This window comes from Maniola hyperantus, chromosome 6, assembly GCF_902806685.2.
Source record: "Maniola hyperantus chromosome 6, iAphHyp1.2, whole genome shotgun sequence".
In the NCBI taxonomy this organism is placed as follows: Eukaryota; Metazoa; Arthropoda; class Insecta; order Lepidoptera; family Nymphalidae; genus Maniola; species Maniola hyperantus.
In genome coordinates this window covers 4,055,674-4,081,812 of record NC_048541.1, presented here as the reverse complement: position 1 = coordinate 4,081,812, position 26,139 = coordinate 4,055,674, and the positions used below count along the sequence as shown (strand labels likewise).

Sequence of the window (26,139 nt, the reverse complement as noted above, 5' to 3'; positions counted from 1 at the left end):
TTCGTACGTGTAGATTTAAAAAAATTAATTTTTTTTTTTTTTTTTTTAATAAGAAGTAGCTTATGTCACTCTCCAGGTCTTTAACTAAAAAAACTGTTTTAGAATGCACAAGTAAAGCCCTTTCATATGATACCCCACTTGATATAGTTATCTTACTTCGAATATTGAAAATAGTAATTACTAGCTGATGCCGGCGACTTCGTACGCGTTGATTAAGGTTTTTGAAAATCCCGCGGGAACTCTTTGATTTTCCGGGATAAAAAGTAGCCTATGTCACTGTCCAGGTCTTTATCTATACTCATGCAAAAAGTCACGTCAATCCGTTACACCGTTGCGACGTGATTGAAGGACAAACCAACAAACCAACAAACAAACACACTTTCGCATTTATAATAAGGGTACTGATTAGTTCATGACCACAATTTTTTTTTGTGTGATCTAACCCTAAATTCACGGTTTTCAGATTTTTCCCCTAAAGCCAGCTATAAGATCTACCTACCTGGCAAATTTCATGATTCTAGGTCAACGGGAAGTACCCTGTAGGTTTCTTGACAGACAGACAGACAGACAGACAGGCAACAAAGTGATCCTATAAGGTTTCCGTTTTTCCTGTTGAGGTACGGAACCCTAAAAACTATCTACGCTGACCAAGTCACGGGCATCTTCTGGTACTTATTAGATAGGTACTAGGTATATACGAGGTGTTACCAGATTTTTTATATATTTTTTGTAGCATCATATCAGTAAGCATCAGACTATCACCTATCTTCGTTTTTGCCAGCGTTCTAGTTACATTCTGTATACCTCAAATCTGTGGTTAGGAGTTAGGACAGCCAGGATAGGTAGGTACTCCTTTTACAGAAACGAATTTTAATTTAAAAATAATATGAGGTAATGTTTGAATAATAGAAAGTCTATTGTACAACATATTTTTAATGTTTCCATTCATTAAAATTTTGTACAGTATTTTACAAGGGCATGCTTTTATTAAATGCAAAGCAAAATGTAGGTAAATGGTATAGAGTACATATTCCCAAATCTTTTTTATACGTTTGGTTCGTTCTTGTAGGTACTTTCTGTTAGGAGATGGGTTAATTTTCCCTACATACTCTTGTTTTACAAATAGCTCTGTATGGAAAACATTAACATTTCCTAAGGGACCATCCTATCCTTTATCATATAGGGTTTGCGAAAAGATTTATGTTGGCTTAAAACGAGTAATTTACAGTAACATTTAGGTGAAGTTCCGCATACTGGTTTTGCAGCTTTAATTAATTACAGCCCTTTGTCAACAAAGGGGATTGTAATGTGTACTTTTGTGTGAATCTCTGATAATATTATTATAAATGCGAAAATGTTATGTCTGTCACAGTCGTCTGTCTATCTGCTAGTTTCACAGCCCATCTATTTAACTGATCTTGACGGATAGGTACGGGCTGCATTTTGTTCCTACAGGATTTAAAAAACAAAATCCACCTAAACAAAGTTGCGGGCATAATCTATTTATTACCTATTATATTATTATAGCTCAACCGGTAAAGTAGTGGACTGATAACCGAAAGGTCGACGGTTCAAACCCCGCCCGTTGCACTATTGTCGTACCTACTCCTAGCACAAGCCTGACGCTTAGTTGGAGAGGAAAGGGGAATATTAGTCATTTAACATGGCTAATATTCTTTTAAGAAAAAAGAAAAAAAAATTACAAAGGTACCTTACAAATTACATGGAGTATAAAATCCGTTTTAATTGATGAGTAAGACAGAATGCACGAAAGTAGAAAACAACTAGGTACTAGTCTAACTCAAACACCTATAACCTACGGTAAGTAAGTCTTCATTTTAGACGCGTAGGTACGTATTCATAACATAATGTGCGTTTTTACATAATAATATATCAAATACACTGTCTACTTGAATTTTCAGTTGTAATAAACCTTATCTCTATATCTCTATATATAAAAATGAATCGCAAAATGTGTTGCTGATCGCAAATCTCGAGAAAAGCTGGACCGAGTTCGCTAATTCTTTTTTCATAATGTTCCATGAAGTAGGAGGATGGTTCTTACGGAGAGAATTTTTTTTTAAAAATCCTGGAAAAGAATCGACTGTTAGGCGGTACGAAGTTCGCCGGGGCAGCTAGTTACAAGTATTTTTAGACTTTTCGGTAATCAGTGTTTCACAGCAGGTTCAAGATTCCAACTACCCCACATATCCATTCTATTCTATGGTAGAGACCATACGTACCATACCAGTACCGTACCATAGGTACTCATAACATACAGTATCTCTTTTGATCTTTCTGATGAAGATTATAGTGAACTAGCTTATGCTCGCGACTTCGTTCGCGTGGACTACACAAATTTCAAACCCCTATTTCACCCCCTTAGGAGTTGAATTTTCAAAAATAATTTCTTAGCGGACGTCTACCTCATAATAGCTATCTGCATTCTGCATGCCAAATTTCAGCCCGATCCGTCCAGTAGTTTTAACTGTGCGTTGATAGATCAGTCAGTCAGTCAGCCAGTCACCTTTTTCTTTTATATATATATATTCATTGTGTGAAATGTTGTAACGTATCGTCTGTTTATATCCTAAGTATATATCCAATATTCATTTATTACACAAAACTCAATATTGAAAAAATTTTGATTCCATTCCATTAAATTAATTCATTTTTGTTAACCTACGATATCTGACAACGTGGGAATTGAGCAACGTGCCGCACTATCAGACTTCAGAATCACTATCGATTCGGTTTAAACAAAACATGGCAACGACATATGCCACCCACCCCCACATTTTAATTACAAGCGAGACTAATTGGGTATTTTACTACTTTTGAATTTGATATATCTCGACTCTAGTATCATAAGGTCGGATGTGTACCTCCGACCAAACTCACTTTTTTACATAAAGGTAATGAGCATTTCGGGCTCTTTCTGCCAAGCTGACACCAGTATTTCTATCTCTTTTCGTTGCAAAGATAAATACATGCATAATGTCGTATCTGAACACATTCTAAAAATTTGGAGAACCATAATTATATTTTTTGACTTGCGTATGTATGCACCAAAGCAATGGAGAAAAATGATAGATGTATTTTGAGTTCGACCATTATGCTACGAAATAAGTTTATTTGTAATACTAGCTAGTACTGCAGTTACGCACTTCTGCTTCTAAAATATGTAATAATTTTGTTAGGTAAAATCACAACAGATGTTATGCTTCGAATTTTTTGTATTAATATTTGGACTGTGAATCATTTAAGACTTTTTGCCTTGTAATATAAATGATTTTGCAATAAAATTCATGGAAGTAAGTTGAAATAAAGCTTTTTGTTTGTGACTACATTAAAGTTGATGTGATTAATAGGTAAGAGATCCATCCTATTTCACCAAAATTTTGGACTAAACTGCGGGAAAAAAGTAAAGAGCCAGAATAAAGCTGAAGACATTTTGAAAATATAGACTAGAAAATCTTTTAGGACCACGAAAATCACAGCATGGAAATCTAAACATATATTATAATAATACCCCACTAAGCAAAAAACCGTGCATTTATGGTGTTTTTTATGATTCATAGTTCAAATCATCAGTTCAAAAATTTATTGCCCTAGTTTTTAAGGTAGCCTTAAAAAATTAGAGTACCTAATCAATTTTTTTCTTCGTTACCCGTCTTATAATCGACCGAATTTGATATTAATCGAGAGCAGAAATTATAAGGCACCTACAATATGTGATGATAGTGATTCTAACGAAACACACCTAATTATAGGAAGCTTTAGATTATGTTAATTTAAATATAAATGTAGTATAAATTAATTTATTAATTAAACAACTAATAAAAGTGAAAGTAAAAAAATAAAAAAACTTAACTAAAACACGAAAGAAACAGTTTAAAAAAGTATCTGTTAAAAAGAACAGTCGAAACCGAAGCAATGGAGTTTTCAAGAAAGCAGAAAGTATTTTTTTATTACAAAAGTGGCAATGCCGGATTTGACTAACAGTAAATCCTTATACCTGCGTAGTTTCTGCACCTTAAAAACGATTCATGATGCTACCAGCAGTGTTGCTACTTTAATGTGGTCTGAAAACATCAGCTGCAGCGGAAGGAATAAAACAGTATCTTGTCTTATTTCATTAATCTACTAGAGAAGAAACAAAGTATTCTCGAAATTGTTGAAGAATTGACTTTGTGGTCTGATAATTGTGTCGGTCTTATGACCGACACAATTATCAGACCACAAAATCGGAGCATGATAATCGTTATGGCTTACTTATGATTGTTATAAGGATTACCACACTAAAAGGTGATAAATCACAAGCTTTATGCTAAAATGCAACATGTACCTACGTGGAGTAAGATGTAATCCATGCACAAATAGAAAAAAAGGGAACAGCTGAAAACAATGCAGATTACTAAACTAAGAGATTGGTCACAGTTTACAAGAACATGCGAAGGAACAAAACTTTTTGATAAGTTTGATTTGGCACTACAACATATTTTTAAAGACCACATCCCTTTACAAAGGTGATATATCAGGACCGTTTGTTATATCAAAAAAAAATAAGAACGGCGGGGATTTTCAGAATTCTGGCTACAACTAACGCAATAATGTTGGGTGTTATTAATTTAAAAAGACTTTTTTGTATTTCATTAGTATGTTATAGGTACATATAAACTTAAAATTCTTCCCCGCTTTCGCCCAATATACGACATAATGAGAAACCATTATCCACTGTAAAATATAACCAACTTTTGCAGTAGGTACCTGTTGACCTCCATTCTTACTTTACGTACCTAATCATTATAAGGAAAATCAGGCTATGTTGGCATGTTTTAGATTTCTATATTGATGTAACCGTCATGTATGCAATTCCACAAAAAATGTTTGGCCCACTGTAGGTTTCTAATTACTTTGTAATTTTTTTTTTCCAATTTTTGGCCGTTGTTTTTAATTAATGGGCTTTATTTGTGAATTTGTTAATGTTATTTTCATTCATTCAGAAGTCACAAGGTTTACACGGATGCAATGGTCAGACTATCGGGCGAATGCAATTATTATGTTTCAGATCTAACTAATCAGTTTCAGAAAAATCAGATAGGTACATTGTTGCTATCTCACAAAACTCCTAAATGATTTTTGTGAGATAACTACTGTGATCTTTTGTCCGAATATTACTTATGTATAATCAGTTAAGACGTATTATGAAATATTAAGTAATAGATCCGACTTTTATTTCAAATTTGTAATAGTAAAAATTGCAGCCATAAAGTCGGTTTACAACTTATGCACACAATTTTTTAGCACAGTTACGAATATTACCAGCATAAAGTCGCATATCGTCCATTTTGATGAAATTGTGAGTTTATATTTTATTTATTAATGATAAAGTATTTCTAGTAATGGTTAATGATAGGTACAGTTAAGTGTTAAATATTACAAAAACAACTGAAATTGTATCTCTAGTAGTTTAGAAATTATGACCCGATTTCCCTAGCATTTTTGTTTTGGCTCTCCTGAAAAGTAGCAAAAATCCACATCCGACCTTATGATACTAGAGTCGAGATATATTATTACACTATTATAAACTAGAATAAAAATAATGACGTACGCTGAAAAAAATATTAAAATCCAACAAAGATTTACAAAGTTACAGGCATTTTAATTTGGGAGAGCCTCCCAGGTCTTCTATCCCGAACCGAAACGAAAATTTGTATGAAACCGCACGAAGCTACTAGGGCATTTCGACACTGTCATAGAACAAAGTCACTTCTACGAAATGTTAGTTTTACAGGAGAGCAGTTTAAAGTTTTGAACTCGGATTTTTCTGCATATTTTATTTCCTAATTACTTTAATGAATAATAACTTACAATTAGCCTTTGGCATCATATTACGGCTTGTTTATAGACAATTACCAGTAAATTATATCTATTTTTTAAAGAAATAGTCCATTTATGTTGATATCCGACGTTGTTCTGCGATAGATAGAACGCTTTGTGTTACAATACGATGTTTTTCTACGGAAAATGCGTTCACCTTTGTAAACATGCCACATTTTTCTACGGAATAACATAAGAAGATAATGTTGTATGTTAAATTTTGATACACCGCTTTGAAAAAAAAACTGGTACCTTTTCAAAAAAGCTGTACTATTATTTTAATATTAGCAATTGTTTTATTTATCTCTGGCTAGAATAGTATTTTTATGAATGGAGGACAGGTTTTATTTCATTATTTCAACACATGGTTAGCTCAAAATAAAAATAAAATGTAAATTTCTTTAGTATTTAATACTGGAATAAAATTCACACAATTATGTGTGTACTTATGCCTGAAATAAAAGTTTATTTATTTATTTTAAAAACCAAAACCAACTTTTATTACCTGTTTTATATATTATTATTATAATTAAAGGTTTAAAATATATAAATAAATCTATAAAAGATACCGCTATGGGTTCATAAAACAAATCAGAATCACAAAAAATGAGATTATTTAAAACATTATTACTAATTAAATGTCATGGTAATAAAAATGGAATGAACATCATGATAAAATGTTAAAAATAATTCATCAATCATAAATAGGATAGGCCTAGAATATTAATTATGATTAAAATTTTAAAAACCTTAACCATCTTTTGTTACCTGCCCATCTGAGTTAGGAACCACTATCTAAATGTTAGGAATCGGTTAAGTGAACAGTCTTATAAAAAATGTTATACGGTCAGTAATCAAATTTACTTAATATTTAAAAATGTATCTATTATTACTATAAAAAACAATACGAGACTATAAAAGTTATTCATCTAAGCTGTCTTGACAATCAATTAGTTCAAGAACATTGTTTGACATACAGCAACATACTAGAGTCAGACGTAGGAGGTCGAGGAGGTGTAGTAAATAGTATGAGTAGGTAAATTTACGCAAATTTGATTGGTTTTTATTGAGACATCATTTCTTTACAAGCTTACGAATAAATACAACAAACCCCTCAATGTTTTTCTCGACTAGACTCCAAAATCTTGTAAAACAGTCTAATCTTTTTTCATAAGTAATTCTATCCACACATTTGTAACATTTGCAAGGTACACCCATGACTTTTTCAGCGACAACCTTGCCCCTTTTGGAAATTTGTTAAACTTTTCCTTTTAACCTCCGACTATGATTTCTTAGATTCCTTACGTTTTTTTCGCCCTGGAGACGGAGCACAGGTAGTATATAATCCAGACAAAGATCTACAAGTATTGCTTACAGTATTAGGAGAAGATGGTATTGCATCAAGCTAGTGATCGTGATCAGCACAAAACAAGTGATTAAAGCTGCTGTGACTATAAGTTAGTGAAGGCATAAGGGTTGGAATAGTTAATGGAGATTCAGGTGTGGCCACAACAGTGTTTCCAAAATCTTTGACAACGATCGGCGGGTAGAGAATTTTCTAAACTGGTGTTAGCATCAGCTATATTCCACGGGGTTGACTCATGTCAACCATTCATATGGGGCTCAAATTTACAGCGTTATCTACCAAAACTTCTTGCCTCAGATCCTTTTTATTTATTTATTATAGGCGCACGCTTGACCACGATCACACCTGATGGGAAGTGATGATGTGGCCTAAGATGGGACGCATTTGCCTAGAAAGTGCCTATGCACTCTTGTTTTTAATCCTCCTTCCTATGTGTTCCTATGTGTGTGTATTATGTTCCTTCAGTTAAATAGCGAGGTTTTTTGCATCTGGTAGTAGAAATGATTCAGATCCATCTACTTTAGAATCTACAATATCATAACAAATTTAGTGGTAGATTATAAAGCTGAGTCATAAAAATATAAAAAAAACAAATTTAAAAAAATATATCAATTAAAAAGGGTGTTATTAACAATTCAAAATTCCGAACAAAAGCGTATGTGAAAATATGCCCAAGAATACAGTCAGTTCAAAATACACGACAAAAAAAATTGTCACCGTTCCTAAGTACAATGTCATATATGCTCAACCGATCGAAATAATGGAATTAAATTTCGAACAAAAACAACGCTACGATAACATACGACACAAAAAATATACAAAAATAAAAAGCTTGAGAACTTCCAGGTACAAAGCATAGTATGTAGTAATCGTCATAATAATGTTTTAAAATGCGTAAATTTGATTTTTTTGAATTCTGTAGAACAATGTCGTTTCACATTATACGACGTAGTTTTTGATTATTTCGATGTTGAATCCTTATTATATCAAAATTAGCTTAACAATACAACAATTAGCTATTTCTAAAAAACATTTGTAACGCAATTGTTTTCCATCTAACAACATCGCAACTGACGATCCGCCGGCGCGAGCGTGATTTGACAAGCAAGCAACAACGGCGCTTCTTTACAAGTAATCTTTTTCTTCGGAATGATATTCAAATACTACTTTGTTCTATTGAATATTTCCAAAACTACTAAATATTTTTTTCTAATTTTTTCCTGTGTGAAAGGAAATTGTTTATAAAAGCGATTCGTGTCAAAATCACGATTTCGTCATATTGTCATATCTGACAATGTTCTACGACAGTGTCGATTTGTCAAAACGACGTCATAATTCTATATCGCTATCTCTGTCTAATCAGAAATATTTAAATGCTTATAACTTTTTTATTATTTGATCGATTTAATTAGTTCTTATCCTAGTTTATAATAAAGTAATAAAAAAATTGGAGTCAAATACCCAATTATTGAAATAAATGCATAACAAGTCTAGACAGTTCAGTATATCTATCTATTTATTGTACCAAAACATAACACTAAAACATATAAGTAAATTGAAAGGACATACACAGGGACAATCTAGAATGCAACCAAAACTCTTAGAAAAAGCAGAGTACGTAAGTACTTTTAAAATTCAAAATATATATCACGACGATCACGATACATAACTATTACGTCACTACTTTGGAGTGGTAACTAATCAAGGGGATACAATCATATTTTTTTTTTAACTTTCTTTTTTTATATATTGGGAATTATTTTCTCAAAATTTTCTTACCACTCACTTGACAGTAAGCTGAGCCAGAAAATATTTGTTTTTGGTGGCCAGGTCCACCTTTTTTTTTTGAACACCCACCCAGTATTACTTCTACAACCAAGAAAATAATAACTGCTCATTAATTGAAAATCGACCCATTTAAGCTGCAGACGACACCAAAAATTTTTTTGATACATTCATAGAATCCGAGTGTAACAGCAAAAAATAAATGCGTTTTTAAATAAAATGACTTAGAAAAGGATTCCCTTTTGAATTTAAGGAGGACTTTAACAGATCATACATTAGGTCCGATAATATTGATTTGTTACAGAATATATCAATCCTGGTGGTGCTGTTGTACAGCTGGAGGATAGGTGTCAATGCAAAGAGATACAAGGAACTTGACGATGTATATTACGGTGAGTAAATAAAGCTGCACACGCCTCATTGTGTTTGTTACTATAGAAATGGACTCCCACCTTAGAAAATGTATATAAACTTAACTGTGAAAACTTTACTGGCTTTTGTAATAGACTCTTGAATTAGCTTTAGTTACATGAATATGCTGTATGTTTTCCTTTTGTAATAAAAAAAAAGCTTTTATAGAATCTGTCAAATAAACAATAATTATTTTACTACAATCCTGTACCACAAGCTCGTAATCGGTTCAGTCTACTGATTCGCTAAGAGTGGGAACTCACGGAGCAGTTTTCTCCCGCACCCGCCGCGGTTGTGGGACCGCAATACTCGTGCGATCACGAAATACATGGAAATGTAGACAGCCATTTTCACGACGCGATTTATTCCCGCGGAGTGCGCGGTTGTCTGCGCGTCCCGCTGCACCGGCGGGCAACTTGTAGAATCGCGCAAGCCGAGGTCACCCGCGAGCTTTGCGGTCGTCGCGCGCCCGTAAGATCTGCAATGTTGGCGGGCGCAGCCGTAAATAACCACTCGGTCTTGCGATCATCGCCCGTCAAGTTTGCGGGCGATGGTCGCAATCTATGATCAGGATCAACTACAGTTAAAGACCAATTTGACTTTTTCACCATAATACATTGGAATCGCACGACTCTTTGTCGTGTATCGCAGTCGCACATCGTTGTCGCATAGCTAAAAGTCTACATTTACTAAAGGCGTTTTTAAATTGGTTTATTCAATGATCCTTGTAATTTAATTTTGGGAAGGAAAATTCTCAATTTACTACAATTTGCTTGGAGATCTTAAGCGTAATTCCTTCATATATTTTATCAAGCTGAGCGGGGTAGGTTCGAGTAAATACCTCCGGGCAATCGATGTGATCGATTCTGCTCATTTTGTTAGTACACTTCAGAATCGATTACGTGCTTCTGATGAGAGAGCTGTAGTAAAACCTTGTTTGTTTTATAGATATATGGCGACCACATAACCCATGTGGTCGCTGTAGGTAATATGTTATCAAAACTTGGAGCAGATGTGCTGTTTAGGTTTGGTGTATAAACAAACCTATTATAAAACTAACTGGACAATTTCTGTACATTTGTACATTAAATATATTATTTTGAAAATTTTAACCAGAGGAAGCATTATTATTGATATACAGCACAAGACCATATTTTTTTAATTTAAGTATGTCTGTCTCTCTCTCTGTCTGTACACGATTCACGCTGAAACTGATGAACGGATTTTAATGCAACTTAGCATACGTACTTGGGTATAGCTAATACCGAGGTGTTACTGAGCATGGGTCTTTTACCTCTTAGTTACCACGTGGCACGTATAATTACGCAAAGAGCGTATAATTATGCGTGATGGCAATCGGGTATGAGGCGGGGGGACGCCCGCACACCCGCACGTCACCCGCGCTCGCCGGACCGGGTTTTTTTTTTTTTTTTTTTTTTTTTTTTATGTATGTTTCGCTGGCAATCCTCCGACATGGTTATCGGAGACTTTGTATAGCTTAACACGGCATTTTTTTTTTTTTTTTTACCTTTTTCTTTTATATTGTCATGAAACAGGTTCTTTTTTTTGTACTGTGATCATGATTTTTAAGCTAATAATAGCCTTACGTTTTTTAACTTATTCTATTCAGACTTATATTTATATGCATATGTAACATATTATTCCAATAATATATTATATACATAATTTCTTACATTTTCTATTTATATATCTTATTTTAAATTAACTTTAATTATGGCTTCAAATATTAATTAGCTACTATCTTGACTTATTTCTATCTAATGTTTTATTTACTACACATGTACAAAATTTTAAAAACCTTTTTCTTATTTCACTATTCATAATAATTTCAGGGATCGACTGCAGAGTTAAATTTACTTTTATTATTTGCTGTAGGTCTTCCCGTGCTCTTCCGTATCTGGGGCATTCCACAATGGCATGCAGAGCAGTTTCCTCTTGGTCTGGGTCACAGACACATGACGGGCAATCCTTACATTTAAACTTGTAAAGATAGGCGGCAAAACCTCCATGTCCCGTCATTGCCTGAACCAAAATCGGTGTTAGGTTTATTTCCCTTACGAATTTGTACGCCAGTTCTACTGTGGGGAAATACACTTTAGTTATGCTTGCAGTTTCGCCTTCTATATATTTTTGGTTCCATCGATTTATAGTCTCCTTCCTTATGACTTTTTTTATATATGATACTGGGCATTTGTCATAGTCAGCTTGTGTTCTTGATTCGTTTGCTGCCTCCTTTGCTAACACGTCTGCTCTCTCGTTGCCCGGCACCCCTACGTGGGCTCGTATCCAGAATAATTTTACCAGTTTACCTATTTCTTCTAATTTTATTAAATTATTTTTGATAGCAAAGCCTAATGGATGAAAAACTTGCATGTTTTTAAGCAATTCTAGTGAGGATCTCGAATCACTGAATATATTCACCTGGTTTCCGGTCGTTTTAAAGGCATATTCTGTTGCCTGAAAGAGCGCGTACAGCTCTGCCTGAAAAACTGTACAATAAGCCTCGAGACGAAACTTTTTTTTGTGCGTTTCTTCCCTATCTTCCCAACAGGTCAGAGCTGCACCCACTCCATCATCTGTCTTGCTTCCATCGGTGAATATATTCAGTCCGGTTATTCCATTCGCAGCTACTGTCAGCTCTTCCATATCTTCTAAACAAGAAAATTCTATATTCGGCTCTTTGGCGGGGTGAGGAGCAAGAAGAAAGCAGACTCTATTTTCAATTTCCTTATTAGCTAATATCGACGGTGGTCTCCCTCTTTTCGCCTCGTAAAGCTGCGCAGCTTCTCTGACTCTTGCATCCAATGGAATGAGTCCGGCCAGAACCACTGCTGCGTTATAAGACACTGTGCGATAGGATTTACATATTTTTTGTGCGAATCCTCTTTGCACAGTACGTAATTTCTTTTGCGTTGTAATTTTTTCTGCAGCCGGCGCCCATGTGCTGGATGAGTACATTATTATTGGTTCAATTACTGCTTTGTATATCGTTCTGATAATTTCCGGATTCAGTCCCCACTGTGTTTTTGCTGTCCGAGCTAATGGCGTATAGATATTTATGGCTTTCTTACAAATGTTTTGGATATGACTATTAAATGTTAATTTATGATCAATCGTAAGTCCGAGTATTTTTATTTCGTTGACGATCTGTATTTGAGTTCCTCCCATGCTTATGCGTGGGTTGTCGACTTTACGTTTCCTTGTGACTAGCATAGCATTGGTTTTATGAGGTGCAAATCGTAATTTATTAGCACATCCCCACTCATAAGCAAGTTGAAGAACTCTTTCAGCTTTTTCTTCTATTTGACTTATTGAATCTCCGGAAATTACCAGAACGATATCATCGGCAAATGCTTGGCAATGAACAATTCTTTCGTCGAAGCTGTCAATTAATGGGTCGAGTAAGATATTCCACAGCGTTGGGCCACTTATAGATCCTTGAACACATCCTTTTGTTGCGTCCTTCTTATATTCGGTATCGGAGTATCGCACAATAACCTTTCTATTTTCCATATAACTCTGTGCTAGTTTTCTCAGATTTTGAGGACATCGTTTTTCAGCCAGTTGTACTTTAATAGCCGGCCACCATGCATTATCGAAGGCTCCCTCTATGTCTAGTGATACGATCACGCTGATTAGTTTCTTATTAAGATTTTCTCTAATATGTTGTACTAAGTCATAGAGGGAGTCCTCCGTACTTCGCTGTGGCACGAATCCATATTGCCTCGTATTGGCTTTGGGCAACATATGCCACCTTATTCTTCTAATAAACATCTTTTCAAGAATCTTACCTAGAACAGACAATAAACCTATAGGTCTATAAGATTTTGGCTCATTATAATCGCTTTTACCCGGTTTTCTTATTACGAGAATTGCTGCCTCTTTCCACTGTTGTGGAAAATAAGATAGTTCTAAGCATTTGTTAAGGATACACAGAAAAGTTTCTTTATCCACGTTAATCGCTGCTGTGCAGATATCTGCCGTGAATCCATCCAGCCGGACCGGGTTAGCTCGAGGTCTGTGCGGGTGTGCGGGGCGTTCCCTCCCCGATTGCCATCTCGACCTGTCAGTACTATATAGGTAGTTAGTTTCTTACGTCTCTTTTCCATCTCTCCGTAGTACGAAGGTGGTAGGTCATAATGACACGAATACTTTAACTAATAATATGTTCTATTACCTAACGTGATTTAAAATAATTGAATTTAATGAATGTTTTATTTCAGGTGTACAGATAGCATATTTCGCAATTATAGGAACGCAAATGTTCATGATTATCCTCAGCATATTCCTGTTTTACGGGATTTATAAAGTAAGTACCGTAATACCTTGTATTACCTGTCACAATGTATTAGCTACTCATATTTAACATTTTTGAGTGCATTTTTATTAGAAAAAGTTAGAAAGATAGATACAAAACTTTATTATTTTATTATTTTATTATTGATTACGACAAAAACAAAGAAACTAAAAACAATTGTTTGCAAGGCGGCCTTATGGCTAAGAGTGCCTAATCTCCACCAGGGAACCTTTTGTGAAAGGAGAAACTAGGGTTGTTGGATAGTACTTACACAGAATATTATGTAGTAGTATAATATTTTTTTTTTTTTTTTTTTTTTTTTTTTTAATAGATATAGCGAGCAAACGAGCAGGCGGGTCACCTGATGTTAAGTGATTACCGCCGCCCATGAACATTTGCAGCACCAGAGGAGCCGCCGATGCGTTGCCGGCCTTTTAGGAATTTGTTGGTCCGCCCCTTGAATAACCCCATGTTATAATCTAGTGGGAACACCGCCGATGGGAGTTGGTTCCACAGTTTGCACGTGCGTGGAAAGAAGGATCTGGCGCAACGGACGGTCGAAGTGCACCAGACACCCAGATGGTGAGGGTGGAATTCCTTACGGTGGCGCGCGGTGCGGTTGTAGAAAAAAGAGGGTGGAATGAGGTCAAAAAGCTCTTCAGAGCACTCCCCATTATACAGGCGATAGAACACGCATAGAGAGCTAACGTCTCTGCGGTGCTCCAGGCTTTCCAACGAGCCGGTAAGTTTGGGATCGTCCACAAGTCGAACAGCCCGCCTTTGGATCCGATCAAATGGAAGGAGTTGGTACTGGGGTGCTCCAGCCCAAAGGTGGGAGCAGTACTCCATGTGAGGGCGGACTTGCGCCTTATAGAGTAGGAGCCTATGCTCAGGCGCGAAGTACCGCTTTGCTCTGTTGAGCACCCCAAGCTTTTTGGAGGCTAATTTGGCCTTGCTTTCCAAATGATCGCGGAATTGAACCTCGCTCGAAATGTGGACTCCAAGGATCCCAATGCTGTTGGAAGGTGTGAGGGGAGTGCTCTGAAAGAGAAGAGGTAATGTAAAAGGGGACTTTTTGGCGGAAAACGCGCAAACCTGTGTTTTAGATGGGTTAAATTGCACTAGGTTTTGTGCGCCCCATTCTGACACTTTACCTAGGCAGGTTTCTATGTCAGACACAAGTTTGGCTCTACACTCCTCCAGCACTGCGCGAGAAAGCTGTGTATGTCCTTTGTACAGGGCATCACCCGTACTGTCATCCGCATAGCAATGGATGTTGTTGTGATGCAACATGTCATTGATATGCAGGATGAACAGTGTGGGCGATAGCACCGAGCCCTGAGGGACGCCAGCATTGATGGGTTTGAGTTCCGAGCAAAAACCGTCGACAGCGACCTTGATGCTGCGACCGTCAAGGAAACTGGCGACCCAATTACACAGCTTCACTGGTAGTCCGTAAGATGGTAGTTTCGATAGAAGTGCCCCATGCCAAACCCTATCAAAGGCTTTTGCAATATCAAGACTGACCGCCAGGGCCTCTCCCTTGCTGTCAATGGCTTCCGCCCAGCGGTGCGTGAGATAAATAAGAAGATCACCAGCTGATCGGCCGTGGCGAAAACCGTATTGACGATCACTGATCAGCTGGTGCTCCTCAAGATATCCCAGCAACTGGGCGTTTATGATTTGCTCCATGACTTTGGACAGGAGGGAGGTAATCGCGATAGGTCGATAATTTGAGGGGTCTGAATGATTGCCTTTCTTCGGAACAGGGTGAACTAAGGCAGTCTTCCACGAAGATGGAACTGTACCGGAGGAGTAAGACAGACGGAACAGACGAGTCAGGACCGGTGTCAGCTCAGGAGCACATATTTTGAGCACAACCGCAGGAATACCGTCCGGCCCACTCGCTTTATTGACGTCGAGAGAGAGGAGTGCCTTACGCACAGCTGTCTGGGTAAAGCGTATGTCACGCAGCGAGCTTTGACACCGCGGGATGGTAGGCGGTGTTCTCCCCCCGTCATCAAGCGTTGAATTGGCAGCAAAGAGTGTGCCTAGAATTTCGGCTTTCTCTTTGGCGGTGTGGGCCAATGTATCATCCGGTTTGCGCAAAGGTGGAAACGAGGAACGACAGAAGTTGCCTTGAATGGCTTTTGCCAGCGACCAGAACGCGCGGGAACCAGATGGCATTGCGACTAGTCTCTGTCCAATTCTGTCGACATGCTTGAATTTTGCCCTGGCAATGGCATTTTTGTAGGATCTAGAGGCAACATTAAATTGTTTTTTCAGGATGGCGGTATTTGGTTCGTTGTTGCGTTGTGCTGATAACCAGGATCGGTAAGAGGACTGCTTAAGGTTTGCAGCCCTCTTACAGGTCCCGTTAAACCATTTCTGTGCTCGCTCACCGGTGGGTATTAAAGAGTTGGGGATGAAGCAATCCATACCTTGGAGTATAGCGTCAGCAACGGCCACAGCACAGATGTTGGGGTCATTTACGGAAAAACAAAGCTGCCCCCATGGATATGAGGCGTAGAATTCGCGGAGACCATCCCAGTCAGCTGATTTGTAATGCCAGACTCTACGGCTACCGGTATCACGCGTGCAAACGGATGATGGAAGCTGCACGGTGGTCTGTACCAAGCAGTGATCAGACGTCCCTAGCGGAGCATCGACACTAACTTGGTAGCCGGTAGGGTGAGTGGTGAGAAAAAGATCGAGAATAGAGGGGGTATGATCAGCGATATCGGGGATCCTAGTAGGTAGCGTAACCAGTTATAAATAAATAATTCATTATTAAACATAAAAAATAACTATTTCCATCATACATACATAATATTATCTATCATACAACAGACATAAACAGTAATTCTTTGCAAAAATTACAGACATTCTAGCACACCCACACCAAACCTCAGTTGGAATTTCTGAAAATGTTTTCTTAGTGGGGGTCTAGTATGAAAAAATTTAAGTTTCTAGACCCAGTTATTTGAGCAGTCAACGTACAACAGGTGGTGTGTCGATATTTTAGGCAGTCAGTTTCCCTTTTTATTAAATACTAGCTTTTGCCCGCGACTTTACCCACATAATTAATGACCTCTAGCACTCGGGGATAATGTACCTATCTATCAATGAAAGAATTTTTGAAATCGGATGAGTAGTTTCGGAGATCACCTACTACATCCAAATTTATAGATTCTTTCTCTTTATAGATGTACCTACTCTTTTATAGAGTACGTATATAGGTTTTCAATTTGGCAACCTTAAAATAAATGTAATACAGAATTTCGTTGGGAAATTCAAAATAAGAAAATTTATTTGCATTTTTAAATTGTGGCAAGAGTCAGTATTTTATATTCTTACAATTTTGCTACGAATTCGGTCTATGCATTTCTAACATGAAGAATACGTGAAGTTTCAACTGTTTAACTTTTCAGGCATTCTCGTTGGGCTGAGAGCTCGTAGCAAAGTTTGAACAGGTGCTTGATAAAACATGAAAGTTTCTTAAGTGGTACTTTTGTGATACATGAGTATGGCAAACTAGACCTACTAGCTAGACCGCAGTTGGTTGGCAAGTTAGGTACGCTATTTTTAAAATTACAAAAAAAAACTATAGTAGATAGGTACGTGTAACTTTTACCCGCAATTGTTGTAAATCTTATTGGATGATGTGGCCGATATAACGATTAAATCACATCCATTACATACGAGTATTATAAATTTAAGTCCCCCGCCGCGCTGAGTGCGTGTTTCCTCGGGCTAATCTCAGAAATTACTGTACGGATTTTCATTCTTTATATTAAAAAGGATTATCAAAGAAGGTTATCATTATCATCATCATCATCGTCGTCATTATCAACCAATAGAAGTCCACAGCTGGACAAAGGTATTTTGTAGGGGCTTCCACACGCCACGGTCTTGCGCCACCTGCTCGTTTGATAACGTTTGTCCGCCTAGTGGGGGATCTTCCAACGCTGCGCTTTCCGGTGCGAGGTCACTATTTTTTTTAATAGAGATAGCGAGCAAAGGAGCAGGTGGATTATTCTAGGACCTTGGAGATTTTTCGAACTATCTGCCCATTGCCACTTCAGCTTCGCAACCCGTTGAGATACATCAGTTACTCTAGGTCTCCTACGGATCTCCTTATTTCCGATTGAATCACGCAGAGAAACTCCAAGCATAGCTCTCTCTCCATCGCCCGCTGAGTGACTCTGAGCTTTCTTATTTCCGTCCGAAAAAACTGATTTACACTCACGTCACGCAAGAATTTTTACTTCAAAAAATGTGAAAAAGAAGATGAAACTAAAGAATCAGACAAAATGCCTAGTAGGTAGATAGGTATATTTAAATGTTTACCTATTACCTATTATTTAAATGTTGTTTTATGTTTGTATATAGTTATACATAATATATTTAAACTATAATAAATCTGTTCTGAATTAAGATTGAGTGTCAAGTAGGGTTTTATGAGGGGTTCCCACTTTATTTTATAACTTTATCGCTGTGTTATAGCAGTTAAAAAGAGCTTATCTTAACTGCTTTTGTAAGCTTTATCGAGTCTCACACCAAAATAATTATGTACTACTTACTACATAAATTTCGGTGTTACAAAACTTTACAGCCTTGAAATAATTTTATTACCTAGCTTAAAGAAGCAGACCAATGTCTAAGACTCTTTAGACTCTAAGCAATGGATCAGCCTGGCTGAAATGCAGCTAGTATTCTTGGCACCATCCCACGCTACATGATTTCTATAGTAATTAGATAAGGCTAGGTTTAAGTTTTATTGTAATACTAGCTGATAGCCTTATACTATCTTAATTATTTCTGAAAACATTATGTCTACCTACTCGTAATAAAAGAAGAAAAAAGTTTAGCAGGAACTTGTAATGGTCGTGGCTTGTTTCAGGAAAACATCGCATTCCTGGTGCCATGGGTCGTTGGATGTATGACCTTTATGGCCTTAGAAGCGATGGCCATGGTCTACTCAAACATACTCCGAGATCACGTCAACAAAGTAAACTATTATATTTTTATTACTTTAGCTGTTAACTTCTCGATCGAGCTTTATTTAATTAAGTACCATTGACGGCTCAACCTTCCTGGAAGAGCCATCGCGCGCACTTGATTATATCTATTATAAACAGCTTCTCAGCAATAAATAATAATTAATTAATATTGTAACAGATAAGTTTAACCTAATACTATACAATTTCACGTAAATACTTATTTTTAGGGTTCCGTACCTCAAAAGGAAAAACGGAACCCTTATAGGATCACTTTGTTGTCTGTCTGTCTGTCTGTCAAGAAACCTACAGGGTACTTCCCGTTGACCTAGAATCATGAAATTTGGCAGGTAGGTAGATCTTATAGCTGACATTTGGGGAAAAATCTGATAACCGCGAATTTAGGGTTAGATCACACAAAAAAAATTAAATTGTGGTCATGAACTAATAATTAGTATTTTCAACTTTCGAAGTGAGTGACTATATCAAGTGGGATATCATATGAAAGGTCTTTACCTGTACATTCTAAAACAGATTTTTATTTATTTTTATGCATCATAGTTTTTGAATTATCGTGCAAAATGTCGAAAAAATACGACTGTAGTACGGCACCCTCATTGCGCGAGCCTGACTCGCACTTGGCCGGTTTTTTAATCCGGATGTTTGTTGCCAAATGAATATAAAACTAAATTTTTAAGCAAATCAGCTTAAAACTGCACTAAAATTGAGTCAAAAGTTTGTGATTTTGATCATTGAATACGAACATCCTAACTTTGTGATAAAACTTAGTCCAAACTTCGTGATTTCAATCAAAACGGAATAATCAGTAAAGTTGCAAGAGATTTCATATTTGCTTGTCCTGCAATATTTTGCACCGTTTTGTTCGCCAGCTTCTCATTTTCACTTTTCTTAAATAACAAACAAAACCGCATTGTTTTGACAAGTGTAATAATTATATTCGACTCTCAAAGATATTGTTAGTATTGATCGATAAATTACGCGACCTTGAAAGTTATCTTTCCTGCACATGTAGGTAACTCAACGCATGAACTACTACGCCACTATAATATGTGGATTTCCCATTACTAATCCATTACTAAATGACCAACAAACTTTAACCAACGCAATAATGCGTCGAGTGGGACTCGTATACTCTACTTAATTGCTTAATTACTTTAATGCTGAAACACAGCTGATGTGTTTTTAATTTAATACCGACGTAATAAAAACCCCGCCTTTAACAAATAGGTGAAACATTCAGTCTGCTACATCAAATTGAAAAGATGATACCAGCGACGATACAGTTTTTTTCATCATCATCATCATCATGGTCAACCCATCGCCGGCTCACTACAGAGCACGGGTCTCCTCTCAGTGAGAAGGAGTTTGGCCATAGTGTACCACGCCTAGCGGTCAAGTGCGAATTGACAGCTTCACACACCTTGGAGAACATTATGGAGAACACAGAACACAAAAACCCTCACGTTTTTAAGCAAGTGATATTTAATTTCATAAATCGCACATAACTCCGAAAAGTTTGCGTGCTCGGGTTCGAACCCCCGATCTCCGATTAAAAGGCAGACGATTAATTTTTAAAAAAACTAATTTTTTTTATAAGCAACATTTTCTCTTGAACTAAGAATGGCTTTATTAGATTTTGTCAACGTTGTGTATTAAGTTCAGAAATTAATTTTCTTTTGTTTGTATCCCAAATTAGATGAGGCTTGTTTGGAGACTGTTAAAAGTAAAATGACTACAAAAAAATATATGAAACTGGAAATCGGATTTGGCAATAAAGTAACAACGACGCATGACGCATTTATAATATTTAGTATTTATGGAATATAATTAGCTGATGCTCGCGACTTCGTCCACGTGGAATTATGTCTTCAAAAATCCTGTGGGAACTCTTTGATTTTCTGGGATAAGAAGTAGCCTATGTCACTCTCCAGGTCTTTATCTATACCCATGCAAAAAATCACGTCAATCCGTTGCACCGTTGCGACGTGATTGAAGGACAAACCAACAAACAAACACACTTTTGCATTTATAATAAGGGTACTGATTCTATATTAAAATTTTGCCATTATATCTTGTCTATAAAAATCTGGGGTAAAAGATACCAGTAAGAACTAGAACAGAGTAAGCTTAAGATTTTTTTTGTTTCAGCAATTCGACGCGATATGCAAAGCGGAGGTATTATTTTTAATACCAAGAGTACTTCTAAATGTAAGTACGCCATTAGACCGTGCCTTGAGAGTACGATAATTTTTAATCCCTTTCATTTTCGCTGAAGTTTTTGCCTTTTCCTTCTAATTTTTCTCAAATTTTATTTTTTTGTACTACTTAAGTAATATTATCTACTTTTAATGGAAAAGATAACAAAGCTTGAAAAATAAAACTGAAAGAAAATTGTTTTGATGAATCGAGTTATGGAAGATGATAAATCGTAGCGCTATGCAAAAACAGGTCCAAAAAAAAGAATATTCAAGAATTTGAAGAAATGCCACAAATATCTTTATGATATCTCCCAATCTGATATTGTCAATAATTGTAATTCTACTACTTAACTACAAAATTATTGTAGTAAGTTTTGAGTTTTTAAACGTTTAGCTTAGTTTAGCAAGGTTGTTATCTGTCAAAAAGCACCATTTACAAATTTTTGTTTATTCCAGTGTTTATGCATATGGTGCGTATTACGCCTCTACCATCTACTAAGGGCCGGCATCACGTGGAAGGGTTCCGCGGCTATCGAGCTGTGACTAATGCCGCGGCCAGACGCGCGACCCGATTCGCCCACTCGCCCTCCTCCGTGTGAAACAAGCCTATTACTAGGTGGTGCTGAAAGTGACACAGATGCCAGTCTGCATTCGCTATGACAAATCTTTCGATTGTAATAATTAGTTGAAATAACTTTGTATTTATTCACTGTCGTAATTTATGTTTTATTTATGTTATAATTTATGTATAATGTTTAATCAATGTAATAGGGTACCTTAAAAAATACACAATTATATTGAAAACTGTAGCAAATTGCAAAATATCTGAGTGTATTAATTCTACCAATGAGAAACGCATCTGAGTAGAACAAATAGCTCGCTATGTAATGTACCTATCTACTTCTTTTTTTAAAGTATATTATGTAAGTTGGGCATGGGTTAATAAAAACTACAATACCACTTCCAGTTTAGCCCGTTTCCATCTTAGACTGCATCATCACTTACCACCAGGTGAGTTTGCAGTCAAGGGCTAACTTGTATCTGAATTTATAAAAAAGAAGGCTACGTTAGTGAAAGAGAAGTAGATACATGCGTATCGAAAGTGAAGATTTAATTCTACGACACTTGGGTAACATTAATTGTAGAGCGCTGTCTCTTTCTATTGTCGTGCGATGTGTATCTTCTGTTCTCATCCGCGAGCACGAATTTTACACGCCATGTAAAATAAACGCAATATGTCTATGGTATAATGTCACTGAATTCAACAATATACATTTCATTGTACAGTCAAAGGCCAAAACTCGTTTAGCACTTTAATGATCGAATTCGCTTGCACTACACTGTTTACAGAGTCCCTATCTCATATTTGCATAGATAACATATTATAATTTCACTTCTACAACACACTCGCGCATTGCTGTACCAAATTATACAAAGTGTCTTCCAAATTGCTATGCATTCATGATTATTCGAAGTACAAACTACTTCCAGCGAGGTATTTGAACAACGTAAAATTGTTAGGCCGGCTTTACACGGGCAGCTGGAAGCAGTCAGGACGGACTGCTTCAAGCTGTGACTTCACTGTGAACTACAGTCTTCTATTTGCATACATACCTACATTGAACCGCTCGAGTAGTCACGACTGCTTCGGGCGGTCAGCAGCACCATGATTTCATTGTGTGGTCTAGCAGTTTCCAGGCACTGACTTCTTGATCAGCCACCTCCACGTCTTCTGCCCGTGACTGATGGTTGAATGATTGATTGACACATGACTGACAGTTGAAACTGGCTATTGCAGCAGTTATCAATGACACCTTCTGTGTATTTTAATCACTGACTGACTAACTGCTCGAGCTGCCCGTGTAAGGTCAGCCTTAAGGTACACTCCAGATCATGTAACAAGTTATAGAACTTTTGTTGCATAACTCACCCACATTGTTTGATGTTGATTTAATAGCATGTGTTTACACTTTGGTGAAATGTTATTCATTGTGTTAATTTATATATCATAAACCATGGTATACAACTATGAATTATTATATAACACCTCTGCACATGCCGTAACATTCCTCCCAGTGTTGGGGGCAATACGCAGAGAAACTTTCAGCTTTTATAAAATAAGGAAAATCTGGCACGCGCTGGTTCTTACGCCACAAGTACCAATACTCGACCACGTGTCATGTTGTATACAAGTCAACACTAATCACGTCGCATGGCGTGGGGATGTGTTTCTGCTATGAATCTAAAAAAATTACAGCCTTCCTTTATTTGAAGCACCTTATTATATTGGTGACTAAATTTTACCGTTATAATATATTTTCATTGTTCTTTGATGTTAATAGCTGTTAACTGTACATTACAAAAGTGTAAAATAGTTGTATTATAAAATATATAATGTAAATAATAACATAGCGTTCAAAAGAAAATTCCATATTGTATATCGTTTCAAAGGATGAAAACATTAAGAGGACACAAAGTGAGACAGAGTTTCGCAGTTATAAAGTTTTTTATAAACGAAATGTAAATAGTAGCTAGCTTCAAAGAGTATTAATTTGTATAAGTATAATTTTACAACTGTTAACCACTTGTCTGACCGCCGATGAGCAGCGAGAAATGAGTCGAACTAAAAACTAGAAATGGATATTTGGAATCATTTTGTCCATTAGCGAGCGTGTGCGTTTGACGGACGATTACTCGCACCGGTTGCCGAGACGTACACTAATTAATCCCTGTACAAACTACACGATTGTTTTAACCGCCAATAGAGCGTCACTGAACGAGTTTTTTTCTTTGATGGCTCTTATCGCTGTGACATATTAGTGGGAGGGGTTCTCAGCAGCCGTGTGCACAGTCTACAATCAACCATTGATGTACGTTTCTTGAGCGAAAAAATTGTTGATAGTTATTCGCTTTCTCGTTGGCGGTGGGACAAGTGCCTAAGGGCTTTTCCACACTATCCGATGTGATATCAATGGGTAGATATATGATAAAGCTTATCGGCTCCGTTCCGATCCTATGGATATATCATTATGGAAAGTTGTAGACAACAAAGGATTAGTGTTTACCTACACGGGAGGCAAAATTTTGAATACATATCTCGAAACCGCCTTTCTCTGGCTATCTACAGATATACAGTGCCATAACTACATTATTTGGCTAATGTCGTCTAATAATAATCAACGTATTTTCTGACATATTATCGGATCCTACAATGTGGAAGAGCCGTAAAACTAATGACGATAATAGCGCATGTTTACCTTTAGGTGAGTACACTTAGTGTGTGTCATAATGTATAAAAATAAGAACACAGTCGACAATCCGATGTATTAAACCTAATAAACAATATTATTGAATGTTGCCTCATCTTGTTTGCTTTATACTTTCCATAAACAACCACGAAAGCTCTTGTTAGGAAAACAATATATTTTTCAATATGTTTTTACTGAACCTATAAGCAAGGGAATGTTACGTCTACTTAGTCATGATACTATGAAAAGTAAACTTGGGGTTGTTAGAGACAGGTCGTTTTTTTTTTGCGTTTTACTCTTGCAAACCAGTGGGTCAGTCAGTAGGATTAAGATTGGGGTGTTTTGTAGCTTATAAAAAAATGTGACATCTTTTTTACAAGTCGTATTTTAAGTAGGCACATATATAAAAAATGGTACCACAATGGTGACTCTAATTTTTTGCCCTAAAACACACCATAAAAAAAGTTTAAGTACTCTTAGCTCATCTTTCAAACCTAACTACAAATTGCTGACAAAATAAGCAAGTACAGAAACAAAAATAACAATGTACTTTATCCTTCATCTAACGAAATACCTTCTCAATCAAACTTTTCACATCTTTTCATAACTCTCAAGGGATATTTATGAAGCCTCTAGTACACGTTTTCCTTCACATACATGTATAGTCGCCGAGGCTAACGATGTGATACGGACCTGGCGTAGGTACATACTATTCCTTATATGTAGTGAATACTGAACGCACGCATTGCTCGGTCTGCGCGGACGTGTGCATTACTTTAATAAACCTATTAAAAATATTTCGTAAATTCAGTTGACCTAATGCAACGAAAAGTGATACTTAAGCTCTAATTGATTGTGAAGTGTTTTTGGGAAATCATTGTCTCCTTTACATAAGACTAATAACTACTGTGTGCGAAGTGCAAATCTTACGGAGCTCCCCTCACCCCCTCGGGTAAAGAGTACGGTTGCGATTTTTTGACTCGCTCGCACTAGCATCAGGACGCGCGTACGCTGCACTCTGCATTGACTAACCTGTTGTAAAGATGAGCACACAACAAACATCGCTTAGCGGAAACCTTACAAGCGGCAGCGGAGGTGGAGGTTCCACGTCAAATTTGTCAAATTGTGAAGACGAATATACACATATGGACAGACGATCTAGAAAACGAAAAGAGCGTTCAACAGAATATGATTTCAAAAGGGACCTGGCTGATTTTCGCAACGAAATTACCAAATTTTTCCAAGACTTCGCGACCACCCAAAATGAAACACTATCGCTTATACGCCAAGAGGTAACTGAGATCACGAATGAAATCAAATGTATCAAAAAGACGACGGAAAAATTAAACTCAAAATATGAATCTTTACATCAAGAAATTGAAACCATAAAATCAGAAAATCAAGTGCTACATGATAGACTAAAGCAGTCAGAACAGATTATTTCTTCCGCAGCTAATACCAGTACGCGCGAAAAATCGCTCTCGCCTAGTTACGAAGACCTTATGCTCGAGCTGAAAGACCGCTGCGAGCGAGAGAGAAATGTCGTATTGGTAGGCATTACAGAAATATGCGACAAGAATTACGCGACCCGACGTAAGCATGATGACTGTGAAACACTAAATGTAATTACCTCCTTATTTGAGCATTGCCCTAAACCGATAAAAACAATGCGGCTTGGAAAATATAACCCGGGCAAAAATCGACCATTAAAAGTATGCTTTGAATCAACCGATATACCTAAACAATTATTACGAAACAAATCTAAATTGACTGACAATATTCGATTATATGCTGATCAAACTCCGTCTCAGAAGATATTTTTAAAACAACTTTCGGACGAATTACAAAAACGGAAAGAAAATGGGGAAACAGACCTTTTTATCAAATATATACAGGGAGTACCTAAAAT

The 26,139-nt window shown here is 36.7% G+C and overlaps 1 protein-coding gene across 2 annotated transcripts in view; it reads left to right on the top strand.

The window, feature by feature from the left end:
- LOC117983334 (uncharacterized) overlaps positions 1 to 24,341 on the top strand; it is a 29,876-nt gene extending 5,535 nt beyond the window's left edge. For both annotated transcript variants that reach the window (XM_034969848.2, XM_069499330.1), the window contains 5 exons: positions 9,339 to 9,426; positions 13,690 to 13,775; positions 18,667 to 18,774; positions 20,933 to 20,992; positions 21,439 to 24,341. In XM_034969848.2, the coding sequence (XP_034825739.1) occupies positions 9,339 to 9,426; positions 13,690 to 13,775; positions 18,667 to 18,774; positions 20,933 to 20,992; positions 21,439 to 21,525 (429 nt within the window). In that variant the 3' untranslated portion in view covers positions 21,526 to 24,341. The remainder of the gene's footprint in view (positions 1 to 9,338; positions 9,427 to 13,689; positions 13,776 to 18,666; positions 18,775 to 20,932; positions 20,993 to 21,438) is intronic.
- Positions 24,342 to 26,139: the final 1,798 nt, after the last annotated feature.